The sequence below is a fragment of the Benincasa hispida genome, chromosome 12 (genome assembly GCF_009727055.1).
Source record: "Benincasa hispida cultivar B227 chromosome 12, ASM972705v1, whole genome shotgun sequence".
Taxonomy (NCBI): Eukaryota; Viridiplantae; Streptophyta; class Magnoliopsida; order Cucurbitales; family Cucurbitaceae; genus Benincasa; species Benincasa hispida.
The window spans coordinates 74,210,346-74,233,435 of record NC_052360.1 but is presented as its reverse complement, the minus strand read 5'-3'; the positions used below and the strand labels follow the sequence as shown (position 1 = coordinate 74,233,435).

General features: G+C 33.3%; 1 protein-coding gene across 1 annotated transcript; it reads right to left on the bottom strand.

Annotated features, from left to right (window-relative positions):
• Positions 1 to 7,201: 7,201 nt before the first annotated feature.
• On the bottom strand, positions 7,202 to 17,467 carry LOC120067279 (ABC transporter C family member 5). Its single transcript, XM_039018813.1, has 13 exons — positions 17,287 to 17,467; positions 16,544 to 17,192; positions 14,090 to 16,338; positions 13,635 to 13,955; positions 13,458 to 13,544; positions 11,663 to 12,358; positions 11,386 to 11,550; positions 10,357 to 10,651; positions 9,554 to 9,768; positions 9,005 to 9,310; positions 8,266 to 8,329; positions 7,928 to 8,167; positions 7,202 to 7,796 (listed from the first exon to the last, which is right to left on the bottom strand). Exons 3-13 carry the CDS (start codon positions 16,199 to 16,201, stop codon positions 7,705 to 7,707), a joined length of 4,593 nt encoding a protein of 1,530 aa, XP_038874741.1. The 5' UTR covers positions 16,202 to 16,338; positions 16,544 to 17,192; positions 17,287 to 17,467; the 3' UTR covers positions 7,202 to 7,704.
• Between the last annotated feature and the right edge of the window lie 5,623 nt (positions 17,468 to 23,090).

Here is a 23,090-nt window from a genome sequence, read left to right as displayed (position 1 = left end):
ATGCCACTTCAATTTTCACTTGTAAGTTGTGGCTAGGTGTTGAATTAGGAATCAATCCACCAAATTGTGGATAATCCACTAACTCAATTAAATTGAATTAATTTCAATTTTCATTTTCAATTTCTAATTTTAATTAATTCCAAAATTAACTAAAATCTAATTTAATTAATTCTAAATTCATTAAATTCAAAAATCCAATTTCTCAAGTTGAATCAAAATGAAAATTAATTTGATTTTAATTAATTAAATAATAATTTAATATCAAATATTAAATTAATCATACACCAAATTTTAAACATGAGTCATATTCATGAAATTAATATTTAAAATGACACTTAAATATTATAAACTCTCTAATTTCGTTTAATTTCGATAAATAAAACGTTGATTAATTATATCGAATATAATTATACAAACTCTAATTTGAATTTGAACTATTCAAATTCAAACTCTAAATTCAATTTGAACATTTCAAATTGAAATTCAATTTGAACAGTTCAAATGATATCATTCCAAATTCACTCAATTTACTAGTTCAAGGTGTTCATGTTTTACGAACTAGTAGAAGGATCTTATGGACCTAAAAATCATGAGCTCCAACGATTTGAGATTAATTGGCTAAAACTCTTTAGATCAAATTAATCAATATTCGTTAACTATCGAGTCACTCCACTATAGCTCGATAGTTGCACTCTTCTCACTGTAGATATATTTGTGTCCACTTGATGTAACCATAATCAGTAAGTTGACCCTTCACAGGTTGTTCGTAATGACGGTTGAGTCAAATGTTTTTTTACTCCCGAAATTGCGTCTTGTTCCTTAAGTTCCATTGATTCTCTAATGAACAATTGGTTTGTGATCAAGTTACTAAACCAGATCCCTCTCGAGCCAATGAGAGGGTGGGACTCCTTGTTCAAGACCTGGATTCAACACTTAAGAGAACAACCCTCCTCTTATCCCTTAAATCGAGTAAGCGTGAATTTCATCTTGCAGAACTATGTCCCCAACTATCTATCCGATCTTATCCCTAAAATGGGAGGCTTATTGAGCAGTGATGTTAGACTACTCTCACCAATTGAACTATGAGCTAGAGGTCTTTTGACTCTCCTCCCCCCCTCTTTCTTACAATTAGTTGCTGCATGCTACAAGGAACCTCGCCCTATGCAGATCAAAGGATAATCCTGAATAAACAGGAGTTCATAGTTAGCTCAGGATTAAGATCGAGTTACCTAGGTCATCTAAGCGAAATAGTTGGTCTTAAACAATAAACAACATTATAAAATAAGAGTGACTTATTTCTTGGTCCGATCTTACGCAAATTCATTGCATAGGACGCCCCCACTTCTCATGTCAATACATGAACGAATCAGAATCACTTCATTTGTAACACCTTACAACAAATTGTAACAACTATAGAGTAGGTCGCATCCGATAGTGTTACCAGAATAAGGCACCCAACCTTATTCATATACTATAGATCATTTTGACTATTTACTCGAACCTAATCCACTTTTATGTCTCCACATAAAGTATAAGTATTCATATAATAGCCATTGATCTTAGTTTATTAGATTTAATCTTTACAAGTGCAATTTACAAATTCAAGAACAACTTTATTGAAGAAATGTTAAATAACATCTTTATTGATAATAGAAAATTATTAACTCTACAAACAGTGAGTTTTAGGACCTACAACCCAACAGATACCTACTGCCAGTTTGCCTTCAAACCCAATTATATGTTAAGAATTGGTTCCTATGTTGGGTTGAAATATTATGTCCTGTTTGTTGGACTGTTGGAGGGGAGTATGGAAGCTTATGTTTACGCCATGGAATTTTGATATTATGTATTGTTGTAGTGTTTGATTAATGGATGAATTGTGAGACTGCTCTGAATCTTAAGCATGGTTTAAGACTTTGATGGTATACTTATGCCTATGTGAGACTGATAGTGACTATTAGTGTTTTTATCAGGATATGCACATCATATGTTGTGAATCTTCGGGTTCACACCTTATCTCTATGTTACAGCGTTCCTTTGGGGTCACCATTTATGTTTATGATAGCATCACCCCATGGTCACTATCTGTGAAAGTGTGCCTTTGAGTTTGCCCCTTATGCTTATGACTACGATGCATATTGTGCACTTGAGTCCTAATAGGAAGGCTAACAGTTCACCTAGAAGGCCCAATAGTGGGTCGCTTACTGGGTATATTTAGATACTCATCCTTTTCTCCTCATGTTTTTCAAATAAAGGTAAAGATAGACTGACGAATGGTAGGAGGGATCCATGACCCGACCATTGAGACATAATATCGCTTCCGCATTTATGATTTATTTGATAGTATCTAGTTAGGGAGTCTAGCATTTTACAACTCTTGGTTATTTCATTTATTCATTTTTTTATTCGTTTATTTGCTCAATTTATTCTAAATTTGAGTCAGGGGTATCCCGAACGGTGTTTTTGGAATTTTATTATTGATTTATTTAATGAAATAAAAATTTTATTTCTTTTATTTAGTTTTTCTTCGAGAAATTTATTGTCAAGCCTATGCATGCATATAGTAGCATCCTAAAAATATAATAAAAAGTTGGATCGTTACAGTATGGGTCCAAGGATTTGATCCTTGCATGCATTAACTCTGATTTATAGGAAATCCACTTCAAGATCAGTGTTTACTCTTAATGGAGGGGTTATAGTCTGGAGAAGCACCAAGTAAGGATGCATTGCTAACTCCACCATGGAGGGGAAATATGTAGCAGCTTGTGAAGTTGCCAATGAGGCTGTTTGGCTAATGAAATTCTGGACTGATCTGGAAGTTATTGCAGACATTTCAAAGTCCATCACCTTATATTGTGAAAATAGCGGTGTTGTGGTTAATTCTAGGGAGCCCAGAAGTCACAAAGAAGCACATTGAGCACAAGTATCATCTAATAAGAGAAATTGTGCATCGAGGGGACGTGATCGTCATGCAGATAGCTTCAACGCACAACGTTGTTGATCTATTTACAAAGGTTCTCATGGCTAAGGTGTTTGAGGATCACCTAGAGAGTATGGGTCTACAAGATAGGCTACATCTAGTCTAGGGTAAGTAAGAGATTTTGTATTGGGCACGTATTATTTGCCCTAATTTCTTATTTTTGTGTACTGTTGTAATAGTTTGACTTTTATGATGTACACCACACTAGCTTTAGAACAAGTGGGAGATTATTGGGGTTGATGTCTTGAATCTCGTGAGTCTTGTAGTTTGTAATTATACTATACAAACAATTTACTTACTTAATAAAATAAAAGGTATTTTATTTGACATTTAGTAGCATTAACCAACAAAACCAATAAACTAAGATCCAAGGTTATCTTCTATAACTTACACATGTATATGGAGACATACAGATAAATCATGTTTAAGTGATAATCTAAACGGTCTGTAGTAGATAGATAAGGCTAGGTACCTTATCCTGAGACACTACGAATATGACCCATTTTGTAGTTGTTATCATTATTGTAAAGTGGTACAAATAATCTGATCTTGATCATTCATATAGAAACATGTGAGCGGGGGTATTCTATACAACGAGTTTGCAGAAGACCAAACAATGAAATGAATAGTCTCTCCATATAACACCATTGATAGAAGAGACTTACATTTCACCAGGATGACCATAAGTGACTTGATTTGAATTTTAAGTGAGTTATGAACTCCTGCCAATGAAGGCAGTCCTTTGATCTGCATGGGTGAGAGTGGTCAATTTCGCTGACTCAATATGCCTACCATTTTGGAGATTCGTCTGATTGGGGAGTTGGGAATATAGCTACACAAGAAGGAATTCGTTCATTCTCTATAATCAGATTAAGTAGAGAAATTGCTCCCTTAAGGACTGATTCCAGGGCTTGAACAATGTGTTGTCACACCCTCTTCTGGTCCGAGAAGGGTTCGGTCATAGTTGGACTATGATCAATGATACTTAAGGAGTTAGATGTAACTACATGAGTAAAACGGTAATTTTGGCCCAGTTGTACTTACGAGAAATTTGTGAAGGAAAAACGCACTATTGGTTGGTTATATCCAATAGATACAGAAATATATCTGTAGTGTGAAAAGTGTAACTGTCGGTCTTTAGTAGAATGACCGGCAGTTAATGAAAATTAGTTAATTTAATTAAAGAGTTTAATTAATTAATCAAATACCGTTGGAGCTTCAATCTATAGGTCCACAAGGTCCTCTTGGTAGCTCACTTGGGATAAATGAGAATAAAATTAATTTTGGATTAATTTAAATAGTCCAAATTAATTGAGAAAATTAATTATATATGATATAATTAATACAATGTATATGATACATTATAATATAAAATTTTATTTGAGAGGAAATAAATATTTGAATTTGATTCAAATATTAATTATATGAATATGATTCATATATATATAACTATGGGTTAAATTTAATATCAATTTGATTCATATTAAATACTATAGGTTAAATGAGAGAATAATAAACTATAGGTTATATTATATGTGATATAATATAAACTATAGGTTATGTGTTTTATTTGATATAACATAAGGTTTATTATACATATATATTAAAGTAGTTAATATGTATATGTATTTTTGTTAATTTAAATTATTTGAATTTAAATTAATCTATATTTGGGGAGGGAGTTAACATAACTCCCCACTCTACTTCTCTCATTTATCGTGATACAGGCAGAGAGAGAAAGTGTGGTTTTTTTTCATCCTCTTTTCCTTCTTCACAGAAGGATTTGCTCCCTACAGAACTTATAGTGAGAACTCTCTGCATCTTCACTCTGAAATTAAAAAAAACTCTCCCTCTCCTTCCAAAATTTAAAACGAAGCTCACCCCTCTCGTCGATTCTCACCCTACTGAGAATATTGAGGTTTCATTGTGGTGATGTCCACATTGGATCTTGGGTATTGTTGTAATTGGAGAGTTTGTTCGTTGTGTTCGAGCAGTACCGAGAGGACATGCGAAGATTAATTGATCTTCAATAGTCAGTGTTACTCTCCCCTTAGTTTCTCTCTTTGTTTTATGTAAAAGTATTTAGTACATTTGAATGTTTATAGCTATGTTTCCGTCTTCTTTGTATTTTATATCATTCTGTAAAATTGAAATCATAGTCACGATGCCTTTAGCGCTTCCACTTCGGTTTTCCAAACCTTCAAATATATATATCATAGAGATTCTTATAAAACATTCCTGAAGAATGTGATATAATCCTTTTATTAAATATTTGTTGATATGAAGGTATAAAAATAATCCCTATTTGTCCATATGCTATGATAAAGAAATTAACACAAACTCCTGAAGAAATTTCAAAGGCAAATAGAATTTCTTAAAAAAAATTGAGATGATAAGTTTTGTCTTAAATTGCAAATAAAGCATAAAGCAGATGTAATTGCATCAATTTATACATATAAGATCTTATATGGACTAGCTCCACCATTGAACACTCCTATGATGGTTCATTCACTTGGTGTGAAAATTTTATATCATCTAATATCAGAAAGATAATGAAGAACTTTAGGTCCCGAAGAATCATAATTTTTGGAAAATAAGTGCACTTATATCTTTATTAGTTTATACAATACCTGTCGTAGCATAAATGTAATATTTCTCCAAAGAAAGATATTGGAATAGAGTTAGACATATGTTATGTTTTTATTTGAGAATTAGTTTATGTTATGTTTTTATTTGAGAACTAGTTTACATGGATTTATTTTATTTGCATAAATCTAATTGTGATCTAGTTGATTGTGAAGATGTAGATTACTTATTTAACCCATAAAAACTAAATCTTAAACAGTACTTAGTACATAGAGAAGAATTTTTGTATAATAGCAGTTTATGAAGCAGATCATAACAACTACTTTAATCATGTTAAAACCTTGATGATGTACGAGGCTAGCCAATAGTGTTCCTATATCAAGATGATAAAGCATAAAGTACCAACATCACTATTCAATGAAATTCTTCAAAAGATGACTAGGGAGACTTCAAATGTGTTACTTGCAACAATATCTGAGAAGTTAACACATGATATTTGTATGCGACAACCAAGAGTATCAAGTGATGTTTTCGTGAGGAAGAGTAAATGTGTTATACTCTTTGTTATACTCTTTTTCCTTATATTGTGATTTTGTCCCACTGGATTTTCCTAATAAGACTTTTAATGAGACAGTCACTAAAGTATATAAAATAAGGTACTATTTTCCCTTCACTAAGATTTTTCCCATTAGATTTTTTCCTAGTAAAATTTTAATGATACATTTATCTTATATAATATGAATATCTAAGGAGAAGTATTATAAATGTAATATTTATTATAATATATTATTTAATGTAGATATCTATTAGATATCCATAACCTACATATGTTATCAATTATCATAAACCTCCCATTGAATTTCATGGTGTAACATGTACCCTCTATTAGATTCTATTTATAGCGGTGTATGGTGCCTTGTAAGACACACCAAAATTGATTTCAATATTAACTCTCTACTTCCTCTCTTCTACTTTTCTCTCTTGTCTTGCTCTCATTATTTTATTTTATTGTTGATATTGCTTTTATTTCATCACAAAACTTAATTAGTTATAATTATGATTCTTTTATTTCTTTCAAATTAATTAAACATTAACGCTAAAGACTGAAAATAAAATATCAAGATTGAAATTTATAGATCAAATAAAAACAAAACTCAAACTTCAAGAATAAAATTATAATATTTCGAAACCAATGGACTAAATTGAATTCAAACTCAAAACTTAAACACTAATATATATATATATATTTATGATTAATTAGTAATAAGGAATAACCCACCTCCCACATTTGTCAAGTTATATCCTTGAAGTTTTCAAATAAAAGAGAGAATCATATCCTTTAAATAGATACATGCTGTATATTTCCCCAATCATTCCAGTGGTGTACTAGAGAGTAAGTGATAACAAGAGATCCACTCAATCACTGATTCATTCACCCAAATTAAAAATTTCTCCAACTCCTTATCCATCCGAAGCATAACCTTCATAGTCAAGGTAAGACAGTAAACAAAATTATCAACCAGAACATAACTTAATTAGTTTAAATATATGCTATCGACTATCAGAAGTTTAATTCCCTCACCGACGTGCTAAACTCAATAAACCAGGGTGTAAGAAAATAGGAAATAGAACTTGAGAAAAAGTAATTTCAAACGCTTGCTTTGCTTCTTTTTCAAAGAAAGGGAAAAAAAAAGAAAAGTCCAATACCAAAATCTAGAGCACTGTTATTTTCCTTCACTAGAACCTGAGAAATGACATTTGGCTAACTCAACTCTACAAATTAGCCCCTATCTAAAACAACCATTACATTACCGGAAAAACCATGGCCGCTCTCATTTTCTTTCGTGTTAATTATTGTTTTTGGCATACATGGGTTTGATTTATTCTTCATCCTAATTCCCCTAACCATGAATCCATAAAAACAAGAACCTCCCTTTGAATTTACACCTTCTTTGACTCACCCCTCCTGCTCCCATCTCCACTCTTTATTATTCAATCCTTCCTTTTGCTGGTGTTGCCGAATGCAGATGCAGCTCATCGAACAGTAGTCGTTATGGCGCCCTTCAACCTTGTGCATCTGCTGAGACAGACGTCGTTTTCAGGCATCCCATCTCAACAAAAACGTTTGGTATGCCATTTTATCTCGTGGAATACTCCGTCACTAATTTGAGGAACATGGATGACTTATCCTCTAATAGTCGTGCCGGGGTATCGAACTCTGCAATTCTACCTGCAAACCACATCCAAATATAGATCTCAGTTGATTATCTAACTAAACATGTGAAATGGGAGATTGTTCTTTGGTCAGTTCGTACTAATGTAAGGTCTACATTTTGGCTTTTGGTTACGAGCAGTACTCACCGTCGCTTAGTACCAAAACCAGATCACTGTCAACTACAGTTGGAATTCTATGTGCAATCGTGCATACGGTGCAGTCTCTGAACTCTGTTCTAATAACCTTCTGGATAAGATTATCTGTTGCCATGTCGACTGATGCGGTGGCTTCATCGAGAACAAGTATTCTGGCTTGTCTCAATAGTGCACGACCCAATGCTACGAGTTGCCTCTGCCCTACACTCCAGTTATCTCCATTTTCGAGCACTGCAAGTTCATTGTAAAGAGGATACCATCAGCAACCAAACATGTCAGGCACAGCCGACGAGAGAATGGGAAAGATTCCATATCTGGTAGTTAAATACCTGGTGTATCGAGTTTTTGCTCCTTTTCACGAATCATCTGTCCTAGCTGCGACTTATCCAGCGTCTGAACAATGTCAAAAACAAATCAGGAAACCCATTTCATTTTACGGAAGAGTATTAAAACATTCAACAAATACAGGTCGTCTTTTCAGAAAGACCACGAAAAACACATTACTACTAGTATCTGCTCATTCCAAGAAATTTGATGAGCATTCCATTCAGGATATCTACTGCAATTGGCCAGCATTTATCAAGCCTCTCTAAGTTTTTATTTCTTGTTTTATGTCTCTTATTTAAGCTCTTAGTTTATTATGCTTTAATTTCATGACCCCGTTGGTTTACGTCCTAAGTCCTTTGTAGTTTCTTTTTACGCTATGTTTTGTAGCATTCTTCTATATCTTAGAGCACTAGTCTCTTTCATTCCCTTAAATGAAAAGTTTTGTATCTTTTTCTTAAAAAAAAAAAAAAAAACCAAAAAAACAAAAAAACAAAAAAACAAAAACAAAAACAAAAAAACAAAAAAAACTAGTATCTGCTCACTAATGGATATTGGTGCCACCTAATACTTCGGCTTTACATTTTTTGCTCCCTTTGATCACCAATCAATCCAATAGACTTCTCTTATTTTAAATGATAAAGGTGGGAACTTGTTTTGTTCTTTCGGTTACAAACAGAATTACTACTATAGCAATTTTGGTAGACAATACAGTGAAGTGGGAATTTGAGAGAGATATCAAACCTGCCAAATTTCATGATCAGAATGCTCTTCAAGGGGATCAAGATTGCCCCTAATTGTGCCTTCAAATAAAGTGGGATCCTGAGGTATGATACTAAGACGGCTACGGAGGTCATGAAGGCCAATTGTAGCAATATCAATATTGTCGATAACTATCCTTCCACTCGATGGTTCAACCAATCGGAATAGCGCCTGGATCAAAGTAGATTTACCACTTCCAGTCCTACCAACAATCCCAATCTTCTTTCCACCGGGAAAGCAGCAAGTTATACCGCGGAGCACCAAAGGAAGATTCTCCTTGTATCGAACCTTGAAAATGAAAATGAGGGGAGTTCGTAAAATTGAAAGAAAACAATTCTGTCAATTCATAGTTGTATTTGATCGCCAATGAAACATGGAAGTGGAACGAAGCTTTCAATGATAAATAAGCAAATAGAAAAATAACACTTGGGACTCAGGATGATAATGACATTAAATCTTGAACCTTAAGAATACCACACTTAAACATACACACACACAAAAAAATCGACAATATTGTAGGTCAATCACTACCTTTAGCTCAGTAAGCTCAATAGTTCCATTCTCAGGCCACGTTGAAGGAGGACGAGAGTCCTCAATAAGTATTGGTGCCTCACTTGGAATTTGGCTATACTGATAAATCCTTTCAATAGATATAATTTTGTTTTCGAGCTTGCAAAAGCTAAGTATCCACCGTGACAGGCGAGCATTCAGATTCAGACCATATGTTACCGCAAGGCCAGCCATGCCTATACAAACAAAAAACAGAGGTTGATAAATTATGCCAAGCCAGTTTCTTTTTAATCTGCAGCACTAGACAGTTTTAGTTGTTGGTTACTGGTCACTGAGACAAATGTACTTCCAGAAATCTTGTCTATTTCTAACCATTTTACACAGTCAAGATTCAAGGTCCATATGGTAACCTTGAAGAAGAAAACAAAATGGTATGCTTGAGGCATCTCACTATAACTGACAGATAAAATTGAAATGATAATTTTACATGCAAATTTGTAGTTCAGAATTTCAAAACATGTATTAATCACAACACTAGACGAAACTAGATTAGATGTGTATATATAATTGAAATTGTCTAGGTTCATTGCTGAACGAATTAAACATCAATTCAATCGAAACCACATCCTCCCCAGCTTAAGTCAGGCCACTTCAAATCACTATTTTGCAGGACCAATGACTCCATAGCAATGTAAAAACACCCAGCATACCAAAAGCAATGAATCTAGAAGAGAACATGACGTAATTAAATGATATGGTAAAATTGGCAAACTCTCTCTTTCTCTAAGCCATTATTAAATGATATAGACGAGACTTTGACATACTTGGGTCAATGCTTCCATGCGGGAAGCTGACTAGCAAAACCATACAGAAAGCAAAGACGAAGGTGGAGAGCAATTCCATACGAAGACAGAGCCACTCAATAGCGGCAAGACTGCAGAAGAATGGGCGAGAGTAACAATCAAGAAGATAAAGATTTCTCTTCATAAACCGTTTTTCCTGTCCAAACCCTCGTATGGTCGCTGCTCCAGCAATTGACTCGCCAAAAAGATTAATAACTGGAGATTTCTGAATGCTAACAATGCGAACAAGCTCCCTTGATGAAGCCATGTAGTATTTCTGCATCATAAAGTAATAAGGCCACACGCCCTCAACACCATTAATCAAAATATGGAAACTGAACTTTTTTATTAATACTAGAAGACCAAGTGAAGAGTTATTTAAAAGGAAATTTTTGTAGTTAGTCCCTCTCCAATTATTACTAACTGGAGCGCCCTTTTGGAATCTTAGACATTCCTTATTCCCACAATCAGTTTTTTCTAAGTCTCCCCTTCACATGAATATATATGCCATTTTATCAAAAAGAAATGGTGGAACGAGACTGGAAATTCTACATGATGCACAAGAAGTACTAGCCAAGATGGCCACACGATTTTGGAGTAAAAAAAAAGTAATGAACAAGTAGATCTTATTTCTTCTTTTGCTAGCATGGCAAACAGATTTCATTTCTTGTAATTGGGATTCTTTAAAATTCAAGAATGCTTCTTTTCATCACATTTAATATCTCTTTTCCTTTTTTAACAAACTTCTGAAGCTCCATCTTTGTATCTCTCCCCCTTCTATGATGATAGAAAGAAGTGTCGTAAACAGACTGACAAAAGAATAATAAATAAAAATGGATAAAGTAGTTTTTTTATTTTTTTGGCCGGGGGGAATTTGTATATCCTAAAACCAGCGCAATACAATTACATAATACTTTTGCACCAATCAATGCCTTTCAAGAGGACATAGTAAAAGCGATAGGAAAATTTATTTTATTTCCTTATAAGGGGGAACGTGTAACCAGTACTCACCTGCATCCACAAACAAACAATAGCCATGGGAATGACTAAAAGCAAGACTTGCCAGGTAACTTCTGTCATAACACCAACAATACCAATAAGTTGAATTGTCGTTGAAGCAAACCCACCAAGTCGAAAAGGAATATCAAGATCCACAACACTTTGATCAATGGACACCTATAAGGCCAAAAGTAATAAAATAATTCAAAGTTGAAAGAAAAAATAAATATCTATGTAAATAACATGATTAAATCGACTGGGCATCTGTCTCTTAGAAAGAGAAACTTACGCGATTCAAGATCCGTCCTGCCGGTGTCGAGTCAAAGAATGACATGGGTGCACGAAAAATAGATGTAAGCATCTTGACAAACAATTTTTGTGCAGCCGCAAGACCAAACATAGCAACCAGTATAGCCCTAACAAATACAAACCAAGAGCTTCCAAAAGCAAGTGCCATGTAGACCACAAGGAGGATCATGGGAGTCACTTTAGGTTGGTCCCCTTCAGTTTGGGGATTTGCCCATGCCATCCACCAGTTGCTTGCAATCTGTAGGAATTGAAATAATGCTTGTGCAACAATTATGAGAGGAATTAAAAAGCCTTTATATGCTGCAGCCATGTATGACAAGTAGACCTTCATGCTGACCCGGCCTCTTACCCTTTCCTCTTCTTGTACAAGCTGTCTTTTCCTACTACGTTTTGCCTTCTTTTTCTCCTTGATTGCCTTCTGCTCTGCTGCGGATATACATTCTTGCACTTCCTTGGCTAAGTTGTCGACGCTATTTCCAACAAGATCACCCTTTTTACCAAGATTAGGAGATTCATCTGCAGACATAGTTTCATCTGATTCTTCAGATGAATGGCTGGGAATATCCATAGCTTCAATAGCTTCGTGATGAGCAGTTACCAATGTGTTGAAGTCCGTTCCTGCTTGTAAAAGATCATCATATTTTCCTGCCTGTATAATGCGGCCTTCTTTGATAACCTGGATGGATGGAAAAGGAATGACCGAGAGAGAGAAGTGTAATATCATTACTCACTGTAATCCCATTAATCTGTAGTTATTGCTGAATACTTCTTTTCTTTTTTAGGGAACAAAATGAAAAGATATAGGAGACATCACAATTGCATGAATATAAGACCATACTGGAGTGCAAAATTGAGTTGAAATCTGAATACTAGTTCACTAAACGTTACCCTAGAACCATCTACATGGAGAGAGAGAGAGAGAGAGAGCATCACTGGGCAACTTCAATTTAATGATCCGTTCCTGCTACTTTTTCCATCACAATTCAAAGCTTGGGGCACATCAATACCTAAAGTTCAAAGGAATTCCTTCAAACATATGTTTTCAACCTCATACTAACCCCCACTGAGTTCAACTTCTTTTTAGTGTTCCCCCCCTCGTACTGAAAAATATTTACATGAAATGTGTGTACAGAATAAAAAGGTGTTGTGGAGCAAAAGGCAATATGCTCTTTAGAAGAGACTGGATGTGAGATTGACGTTATCCATTTGTATCTTAGGCTCTAAATTATCATTCCCAAGTACGGCTAATCAAACACTTCAACAAGAATTCAATATAACTTTTTACAGTATTCATCGAATTCTCACTTCTATTTTTAACTTAAGATCGTGTCACAGTTCGATTTTCTGTAATTATGATTTTTTATCACAAACCCTTTTCTGTAATTATGATTTTTTATCACAAACATCATCAGAGTCATTTTTTAAAATTGCACTAGACGTCTGAGTGGGTGTCTCCACTACTCTTTTCTGCTTTTCACCTATAACATAAAAAACTGTTTCTTGCCAGAGAGAGAGGCTAGATCTTCTTTTCCATAGGTTAAGGCAAAATGCTCAGAAAGACTTAAACATGAAGTGGATGAAAGAAAGAGGAAAAGAAGAAAACAGAGCAAGCACGTCATAATATCACAGAAGTCAGAACACCAGACCAATTTCAATCAATTTACAAATATAGATTGGCGGCAGAAAAAGAAAAAACTCCAAAAATATGTGCAAGAAATTCCAGAGCAGGACTCTCCAAAACAACAATTGCATAGAATATGAGGAACAGTCCATACCAATATCAAATCAACAGCGGGCAAAAACTCAATTTGATGTGTAACAAAAATGACAGTTTTGTCTGCTAGTGCCGTCATTATGTATTCCTGCACGACATGTTGCCATTATATAAGTAACCATACAATCAAAAACCTAAGAAAAATACGGAATGTCATAAATAATATACAAAGTATAACCTTAAACAAGTCTAGGGCAGTGTGTATATCAACAGCACTGAAGGGGTCATCAAGTAAATAAATATCCGCATCTTGATATAGTGCCCTGGCAAGCTGAACACGTTGCTTTTGACCTCCACTAAGGTTTATTCCCCGATCACCAATTATTGTTTGATCTCCATGTGGGAGATTCTCCAAATCCTTCTTCAGTGAACAAGCATGAATAGCATTCTTGTATCTTGGTTTGTCAAGAGGACTTCCAAAAAGAATATTTTCTTCTATGTTTCCAGATTGTATCCAAGGTGATTGAGGCACATATGCAGAAGTACCACATAATCTTACCTGTGAGCAGAGAAAAAAGTACTCAAGAAACTAGTAACATCTCCAATATCAAAAAAGGGAAGAACATGGAAAAAAGTGGGTGAAAATTTTTATATAGAAATATGAAATTAAGAGTGAAATTCTAGAAGACTCACTTCCCCCATGATTTTTGGTATCTCCCCTAGGATGCAAGATAGGAAGCTTGATTTCCCAGAACCAACAACACCACAAACAGCAACACGCATCCCTTTCTCCACTCTCACTTGTATTCCTGATAAAGTTGGCCTTGGAGAAGAAGTGTCCCAGGAGAAGAGGCCATCTTTGATCTCTACAGCTGCATTTGGTGTGCCTCGAGGTAGGACAATAGTTGCATCTTCCTGCAACTCTTCCTCCAGCAGCAGTCCAGAAATACGGTCTAGAGAAACTTTTGTCTGGGCCATCATTGACACCAGGTCGGGAAAATTCCTAAGTGGTTCTTGGAGGATTCTAAAAGTGGCTAGTGCTGAAAGAACACTGCCTGCAGTAAGTTGACCCCCCAACAATATGCAGGTGGCAAAAGTAACAACAGAGACAAATATCGGGGAACTCCAGAAAATGAAAGTAATGAAGGCTTGGGAATAAAGAGCTTTCCTAAGCCACTTGAACTCCACACCCCGCATCTCCTCCAACTTATCTTTATACCTGACTTCCCAAGCTTGCAGCTTCAGAATCCTCATGCTTCTTAAACACTCAGACGTTTTTCTCATCCTATCATCCTTGGCAGCCATCAGTTTATCTTGATAATCCTCTTGTATTCTAGCTATTGGAATGGTAACAATAATGGAGACAATGGTTGCAATCAATGTTGCAATAGAAGCAATTCCAACGTTCTTATACAAAATAGCTAGAGCAAGAATGATTTGCATAGGGAGCATCCAAGCATCATGGAGATACCATGAGTAATCCCCAACCCTTTGCACATCAACAGCCATGTAGTTCACGATCTCTCCACTGGTATGACTCTGTTTAGCAGAGCTGGAAAGCCGAAGGCCTTTCCGATATACTAATGCTGTGAGAGCCGATCTCACATGCATACCCAAGATGTCAACCCCAAGATACCACTGTCTAGCTGTCAGAGTCTCCACAAGCTTTGCTATGAAGAATGTTCCAGCCAAAATGTATCCTTCATGGGGGAAAGTCTCTTTCCCCCCCAAGTAATCAACAAAGTAGCTAATCATATAAGGGCCAACATATGAAACTAAAGTATTCAGGCCAGCAAAGATGGCATTACAAGCTGCCTCCTTCCAGAAGGACTTCAGAATGGCCCAAGCAAGAGAAGGCTGTTTCGAAGGATTGTCTGCTTTCAATTTTTCCCAGTTTGAGTTCAAAATCTTATAATTGTTCTTAGATCGATCTTTTGGTGCAAGAAGGGGGATGTCCTTCAGTTCAAGTGGTCTTTTCGCACCAATTGAGAGAAGAGGGTTCAGCCAAGAAAGTGTAATTATACTAAAGAGCCCGGCTTCGCTGTAAGGGGTGACCTTGAGACATCCAGGTTCTTCCTCAAGAAGCAAAGGCTCTTGAAGATCAGGGTTCCTATAAACTTTTATACCAGTAACCCCCCTAACAGCAACAAAAGACAGGAAAGCTAAAGCAGGAGTTGCAGCAAAATTTGCAACAACATGAGAGCGCAGGTAATTCAGACCATGTAGAAACAATTCTCTTCCATCAACATAGAAAGCACACAGACAAATAACAAAGGACACTAACCACCAGAGCCTCAACAACAACGGAAATTTCTCAGAAGCCTTGAATTTGCAATGCAGAGCCAAAAAACCCAATAGAAACCAAGACAAAACTTGAGCAGCCGGCAAGCAAACAATGGACCAATCTTCATCCTCCTTCCCTCTAACAGACTCTCTAATTGAACTAATGACATCGAAACCTAATACCAAAACTTGCACAAACAACACATAGAAACAACATGAAACCGACATTTTGAAACTGACCCCGACGTCAACATCATGAATTTCACCATCCCCGCTGCGCCGAATTGGACTTGCATTTGCACCAGATTCATCATCCTTAACGAAGCCAAGGCGACCAACAAACACAGATATCCGCTTCGCCAAGACAACAAACAAGAATAAGATAAAAAGTGCTAGATTTAAGCAAATTGATACGAGCTCCAAAATTGGCAATGTTCCAAAAGCTTCCGACAAGGTATTAGACGATCGTACATCAGATGACAAAGCTTGGCTTGTATTCAATAAATGGGCAACACCCATCATTGATTGCGAGATGGAAAGCGATTCAAAACAGTGAGTCGGCGGCGAGTTAAGTGAGAGAAATAAAACCCTGTTAAGAAGATGAGCATTTCACCATCTGGGTTTCTTGTAGACACCTAATGAGTATTTCGGTAGACAACCTGCAGACACATAGCACAAACCAACAAATGGATTTTTTTTTTTTGTTAACACGAAAGTCGAAGAGAGACAGAGAAATAGAGCGACGCTTTGCGCTGAAACACAGTGTTTCTGTCTGTAGCGAAATGGGGAATGGACAAAAGGGGAGATGAAAAATCAAAAAAGAAGACGACCCATGACCGGAAGTAGAAAATAAAACTTACCCACCTGCCTTGGCGAGATGTAACTGTGTTGATTACTGATGAAGATGAACAGAACAAAACAAACCAAACCAAACCAAACCCAGTTTCACCAAAATCCCAGCCGCCCCTCTAGTCTCACAACACCAATTAATTCACCACTGATGAATCCAGAAATGAAACAAGAGAGGGGGTATAGATATAACGTATAACAACCAAATCTCAAAACGAAATAAATGAATTAAAAACGATGATGACGATGAGTAGGATCCAAACAAATAAAGAAAAAGCAAAAGGGGGCAGAGAGAAAGGAGAAAAGAGAGAGAGAGAGAGAGAGGGACAGCACTCTCCCTTGTTCTCTCGCTAAGAATTGAAAACTAGAAAGATGAAAAGCGAGGATTTAAGGAAATGGGGTTGGGGTTTAATACAAAAACAAACTACCCAGGAAGAGAAACAGTGAAAGCAACATAGAAAGAGAGAGATATTTGGGGAAACTCAAATCCAGCCGGATTTTGCTGTTGGGTTTTATCAAATTTATCAATGGCGTTACTAAGAACCAAAAATCACTCAAATTTCGTCTCTGTTGAAGCACATTGTTTGATTTTGTTGTGTTCTGTAATCTCCTCCTCCTTCTCTTACATGTGTTTCTGCCCTCTCTGCCACGGGAACGAAGATCACTGCGAAAAAAGAAAGGTTCCCAGTTGGGAAAAATGGAGGAATCACAGAGAGAAAAACAAACAAAATTTTTGCTTCAAAAGTATAATCCCTTACACATTTGAGAATTGAGAATTTAAGAAATTAGGAATGAGAATGGAAGAAGCCGGTGCGTGCTAGCTAGGTCGGTTAATAGGTCATCACTCCACGAACCAAAATTGGTGGATTTTTCATTCCATTACATTTCTCACTCTGAATCTGATGCCATTATCATTTATCGTCTTCTTCTTTCCTTTTTTTTTTAAAAATAAATAAATATATATATGTCATTATATAAACCTTTTTTTTGCTGCCTTTCCATCTCCCCTTTTGTTTTCCATTATATTTATGGTCCATCCTCGATCTCCATTATGATTCTCTTTTTAATTCTTTTTAGGGTAATTTTCTTTTTTTTTAAATATATGAAATGAGAAAATCCAACATCAAGATTAATATAAATTAAGTTATGTTCGCGGTGGTTCGAACTTATTTTATTTTATTTTCTATAATTTCAAATGTCTACGTGTCTAAATTTAGTTTATGTACTCTACTCTTAAAAATAGTTTCATTGTTGGTCTATTGTTGATTTTTTCAAAAAAAAATTACATTCTCTTTATTACATATAAATTATTATTATTATTATTTATCTANCAATAGGTAAGAGAGAGGAATAATAAAAGCTAACTTTTTTTTTATTATTTATCTAATTTAATATAATTTATATTTCATGGCCAATTTTAAGATTTATTAAAAATACATCATTAAATTTAAACATATTAAGGTAAATGCTAAAATGAAATGAAATTTCAAAGTTGGGACTCAAATGGTGCTTTATAATTTACTCTTGATTGTACGGAGATTAAGTTATAATTTTAATCCCAACTTTGAAATTTGAAAAGATTTTCAAAGGCTTCTAAATTTTAAAAACATATTTAATAACTATTTAAACGTTTGATATTGTATCTAATAAATATTTGACCTTTCAATTTTCTGTTTAATTGATCATTGATCAAATTGACATTTTTAAAAATTAAGAACATATTAAACATAATATTAAAAGTTCAATGTCTTATTAGATACGTAATTTAATTTTATGTATAATATATTCGTTAAGGTTTATAAAGTAATGATTTTGTTGAGAATATATATGACATGAGCATGAAAATTCAAAACTAAATATTTAATTTAACATTGGTATAAAATTGACTGTGCTTATATATATATATATATATATGAAAAACCAAACACAACACTCCTTCATTTTGTCTTGTTTTTTCTCAAATGTCATGCTAGAATGAAATGAATGGTTTTGAAATTATCATAAAGTTGCAATGATATGTGTTTATAAACAAAGACCATAGGTTGGTGAATACATCTCACCAAAATAATTATGTGTTTTTTTTAATTTTTTTTTTTTTTAAAAAAAAAAGGTGAAGAAATTCATTAATCTTGTCATTCTTGTGGTTGAAAAGGGCAAAGATTTAGATTTAGATTTAAGATTGTAAAATAAGAATAAGAATAAGAATAGATGATAAAATGGAGAATAAAAAAAATAATAATCAAGAGGGTTGAGTGAGGTGTGTCCAAGTCATTGTTGATTGTTGTTTAATGTAAAAATTGGGAAACCCATAGTATTTGGTCCACATATCCTTCAAATTGTCCCTTTCCACTTTCTTATTTCCTTTTCACATTCCTAAACAATTTTATGACCAAACTCTCTCCCCTCTCTCTCTCTTGTTTCTCTTTTGCCTTCCAAATATACCAAACTATGTCCTCAACTAGCTCACTTTTTATATTACTTTTCTATTCTTCTTTTTTTCAACTCTCAAAAAGTCATATCTACCCTCCTGTTTTTATATTGATCGAGATAACAATCTCTATTATTCTTTGTGATTGTGTAACTTAGTCAACATGAACATAACTTAACTGACATAAATATATATTATCAATCAGAGATGTCCACTTCCCATGCAAGAGACGAGTCCCGATGGTGACCCACTCATTATTCGTTTAAGTTGAGAATGAGAGAGAGTGGGAAAAAAATCTCCGAAAGCTAAACGGGGACAAGGATGGGGAATACATTCCCACCCCTATCCTGTTAGCCTCTTTTGTTTTATTATAGTAATTTAATATTATGTTATTTAGTTTTGTTATATAAATATTATATTCATATTTCAAGTTTTATTGTTTAGTGGTCAAATATTGAATATGTCTGAATTAATGTTAAAATGGATATGTTTGAATTAGAAATTTAGATTATATATAAATAATTTGGTGGGTAATTATTTTTTTCTATTAGAATATTTAATAGTTTCTCTTTAAATTCTAACTGTCTAAATAGGAAAAAGTTCTTGCAGATAACCTAAGCCCCTTAAATATCTCATGGGAAATTCATGCTCCAATCTTCGTGAAAAATTTTATGGGAATAGGGAATGAAATGAGGACCGAAAACAAAGAGCAGGAAAGTCATCTATGAAAGTCTCAAAAATTGGGAAAAAATATTAGTGGGTTTTTTTTTATTTAAAATTTTACTATATATTTTAATAGGTGGATGCGCCTAAGGTTGTTTTGAAATATAGATAAATAATCAAAATATTTACCAATATAGTAAAATATCGCAGCTATTATTTATAAATATTTTTAATAATTTTTTCATTTAAAATAATTTTTATTATGGTAATATTTTGATTCATTGTAGCATTTATTGCCGTAAAATATGGTCCATTTATTATCGTCCATATTAAGAAAAGAGGGATATTATATTTTTTTTAGAAAATCTCTTCATATAGTAATTCAATCAATTACTGTTATTGTTATTATTTTTTTTTGGTAAATGGATAAATGTCCAATCATTAAGAAAATGAATATTGTTAAAGCTTGGTGCATTTATTATAATCTAGATTCTAGTTTAAGAAAAATGGATATTAGTTTTTATAATTAAAAAAAAATATTCTTATAGCAATTCAATTTGTTTAAAAATAATGGTTAGGACCTAATTCGAAAGGAAAACTTTACAAATAGAAAAAATGTCAAACTATTTATAAAAATAACAAAAAAATATCGATAACTTCAATAATAAATTTCTATTAAACTCTATCAAATAAGATTAAATTTTGCTATTTTATGTAAGTAGTTTTCCTCATTGGTTTATTTTTTAAAATCTCCAAATTTGAAAACTATTTAATTCCGTTCTTGAATACTATTTTTACCTATAAATTTATTCATATTGTTATATACTCTCTATTGATATTATAAAAATCTAAAAAAAATAGTTTTCAAAATTTTGTTTTTTTCAAAATTTTGTTTTGTATGTTTAGAAATTAAATAACAATTAAGTGTTTTTACAAAAAAAAAAAAAAAAAAAAAAAAAAGAAAGAAAAAAATTCATAGTATGACAAGTGAGAAACCAACACAAATTTTAAAAATAGATAACTAAAAAAGGAAATTGTTATCAAACCAACGTAAACGTATGATCATTTATTTAGAATCCTTTAATATGGAAAAAAAAAAGGCATTAGCCATTGAACTATTGAAGAATCCAAATTATTACCTAACAAATTTGTTAAAAAATTAACTAAAAAAAACACTGATCCAAAAAGGGAATGTCTTTTTTTTTTTTTTTAACAAAAGGATAATAATGTATTTTTTTTTAAAAAAAAATAATATATTTATTATATTACTTTAATTGATGTAATATTCTAAATCAAGTAATTATATGGATGTCATACACCGATTACCAACATAATGTTTTAAAATGTTAGCACATCTCAATTACATTAAACTTATACTATTAACTTTGAGTTCATAAATTTGGTTTTTCAACCACATGACGTTAATAAAATAAAATTTAAAAAGAAACATATATGCAAATACTCTTTTTTATAAATTTTTATATTTTTAAATCTAAGGTTACTTTTGGTAACATTTTAATTATTTGATTTTTTTTTCTAACGGTCATAATGATAAATGAAAATGATACATCAATTTAAAAAATTAGAACACGCTAGAAAACCAATAATATTATAATAAAAATGCTAAAAAAGAAAAACCAGCATGATAAAGAGGATTTAAAAAATTTGTGGAGGAAAATAAAAGAATAAAATAAAAAAAAATTAATAGAAGTAAATAAATAAAAGCATAATATGGCTTGAAGATACTAAAGACGAGAAACTAACTGTCAAGAAGCCTAGAAGGGTCATTCCATATTGGCTGAATTTTTCAAACAAGACAAAATTATTTAAAGTAAAATAAATAGAAACAAAAAATAATAAATAAATAAAAACAAACTTAAGGAAACAAATATAAAACTTATAAGTGATAGCATTGAAATTCCCTCTTAACACTTTCCAACTTCATAGTAACAACTAAATTTAATAATACATGGAAAAGATTAAATAAATAAATAAATCTCTTCACTATTTAGTTCCCACAATCCAATAATGATATTAAATACTTTTAATTACCGTTCTAAACTTAAATTTGCTAAAATTATATGAATAGTTTCACTTTAAATCAATTACTTTATTTGGCGTCTACTGTGTTTCAGCTAATTATCTCTATGGTTCGTGTACATGCTACTTCGTGACGGATTGATCTTCATAGACTTAACTAGTTTGTTGGTTTTATTTGTTCTTTGTTTGGATACTTTATCTCTGTATGTCAGTTTCTGCGGTCCCCAAATTGTGGGGTGTTTTTGTTCTTCTGATTGTTTTGTTTTCTACTTGTATTGTCCTCCTTGTTGATTCCGTCTTTTCGTCGGTGTGCATCTTTATAAGTGCTTATTTTGCTTTGGTGCCTTGATTCCGAAGTGTACTATCTCTCTTGTTGTTGTATAATAATATTACCTATTCAATATATATATATAGTTTAACTCTAAAGTCAATTACAATTGAATCCAAAGTTGAAGTATATATTCGTTTTTTTTTCCACTTTTAATTTTAGTTAAATCCACTATTTTTCACAAAAAGTGAAGTAAAAGTTGCTCGTTTCACAAATGAAATATTTGCACAAATTATGTCAGATTGATGCAAAAGATCAACATTCCATGAAAATTTTCATAATTCACAAACTTTCACAAAAATCTAAGTGTAGTACTTTCCATAACTACCTGTGATTAACATTCAAGTTTAAGTTAAAATATTACAACATCTTAATCAAAGTATGCATCTGGATAGAAGTTGAAAGCTTAAGATGAAAATTTGGACACTTGTCTCTTTCTCCTAATGTTGATTTTTGGTCTTTTTGGTAAGAAGTATTGGTTGATGATTTCAAGTGGTTTCGTTCATAATCTGCTGATAGAGACGCTAAGGTGAGTTGATTAGGTTGTGTTTAATGGTAAGGTGGTATCTCTTCTTCCAATACTAATTGAGTCTACTCAAGAGTTTGTTCGACGTTCCTTCTTCTCATGGTCTGGGACTCAAGTGTCATATGAAGTGTCCAGACAGGAAGGTGGCAGAGGGACATGTTTAGTGAAGGACCTTGTCCCATCTTTGACAAGTTGGGTCCTATCGTCTACGAATTAGGAAAGATTGTCTTGTGATATAGCTGTTGGATTTTATATCCTAAAACTCATTGTTTGTAAATAATAAATTTATTCTGTTATCTATAAAGATGTTATTGAGATTTATTTAGTAAAGTTGTTATTGAGTGTATGAATTGCTCATTTTGTTATAGAAATAATCTAAATCCAATAAACTAAGATCTCTGGATATTACATGAGTACTTGAATTTTATGTGGAGACATAAAAGTAGATCAAGTTCGAATAGATAGCCAAAATGGTCTTATACAAACTCTTTGCATAGGATGTTCTCACTCACATGTCTCTACATGAACGATTCGGGATCACATCGTTTGTGCTTAATACAAAGTGAACTACATTCAA

Coding starts and splice junctions, on each gene's coding strand:
- LOC120067279 (XM_039018813.1), bottom strand. CDS start 16,201: ATGATGGGTGTTGCCCATTTATTGAATACAAGCCAAGCTTTGTCATCT. Junction 10,652..11,385: donor TTGTTTGTTTGTGGATGCAG/GTGAGTACTGGT, acceptor TTTATGATGCAG/AAATACTACATGGCTTCATC. Junction 9,769..10,356: donor GCATGGAAGCATTGACCCAA/GTATGTCAAAGT, acceptor TTGTTTGTATAG/GCATGGCTGGCCTTGCGGTA.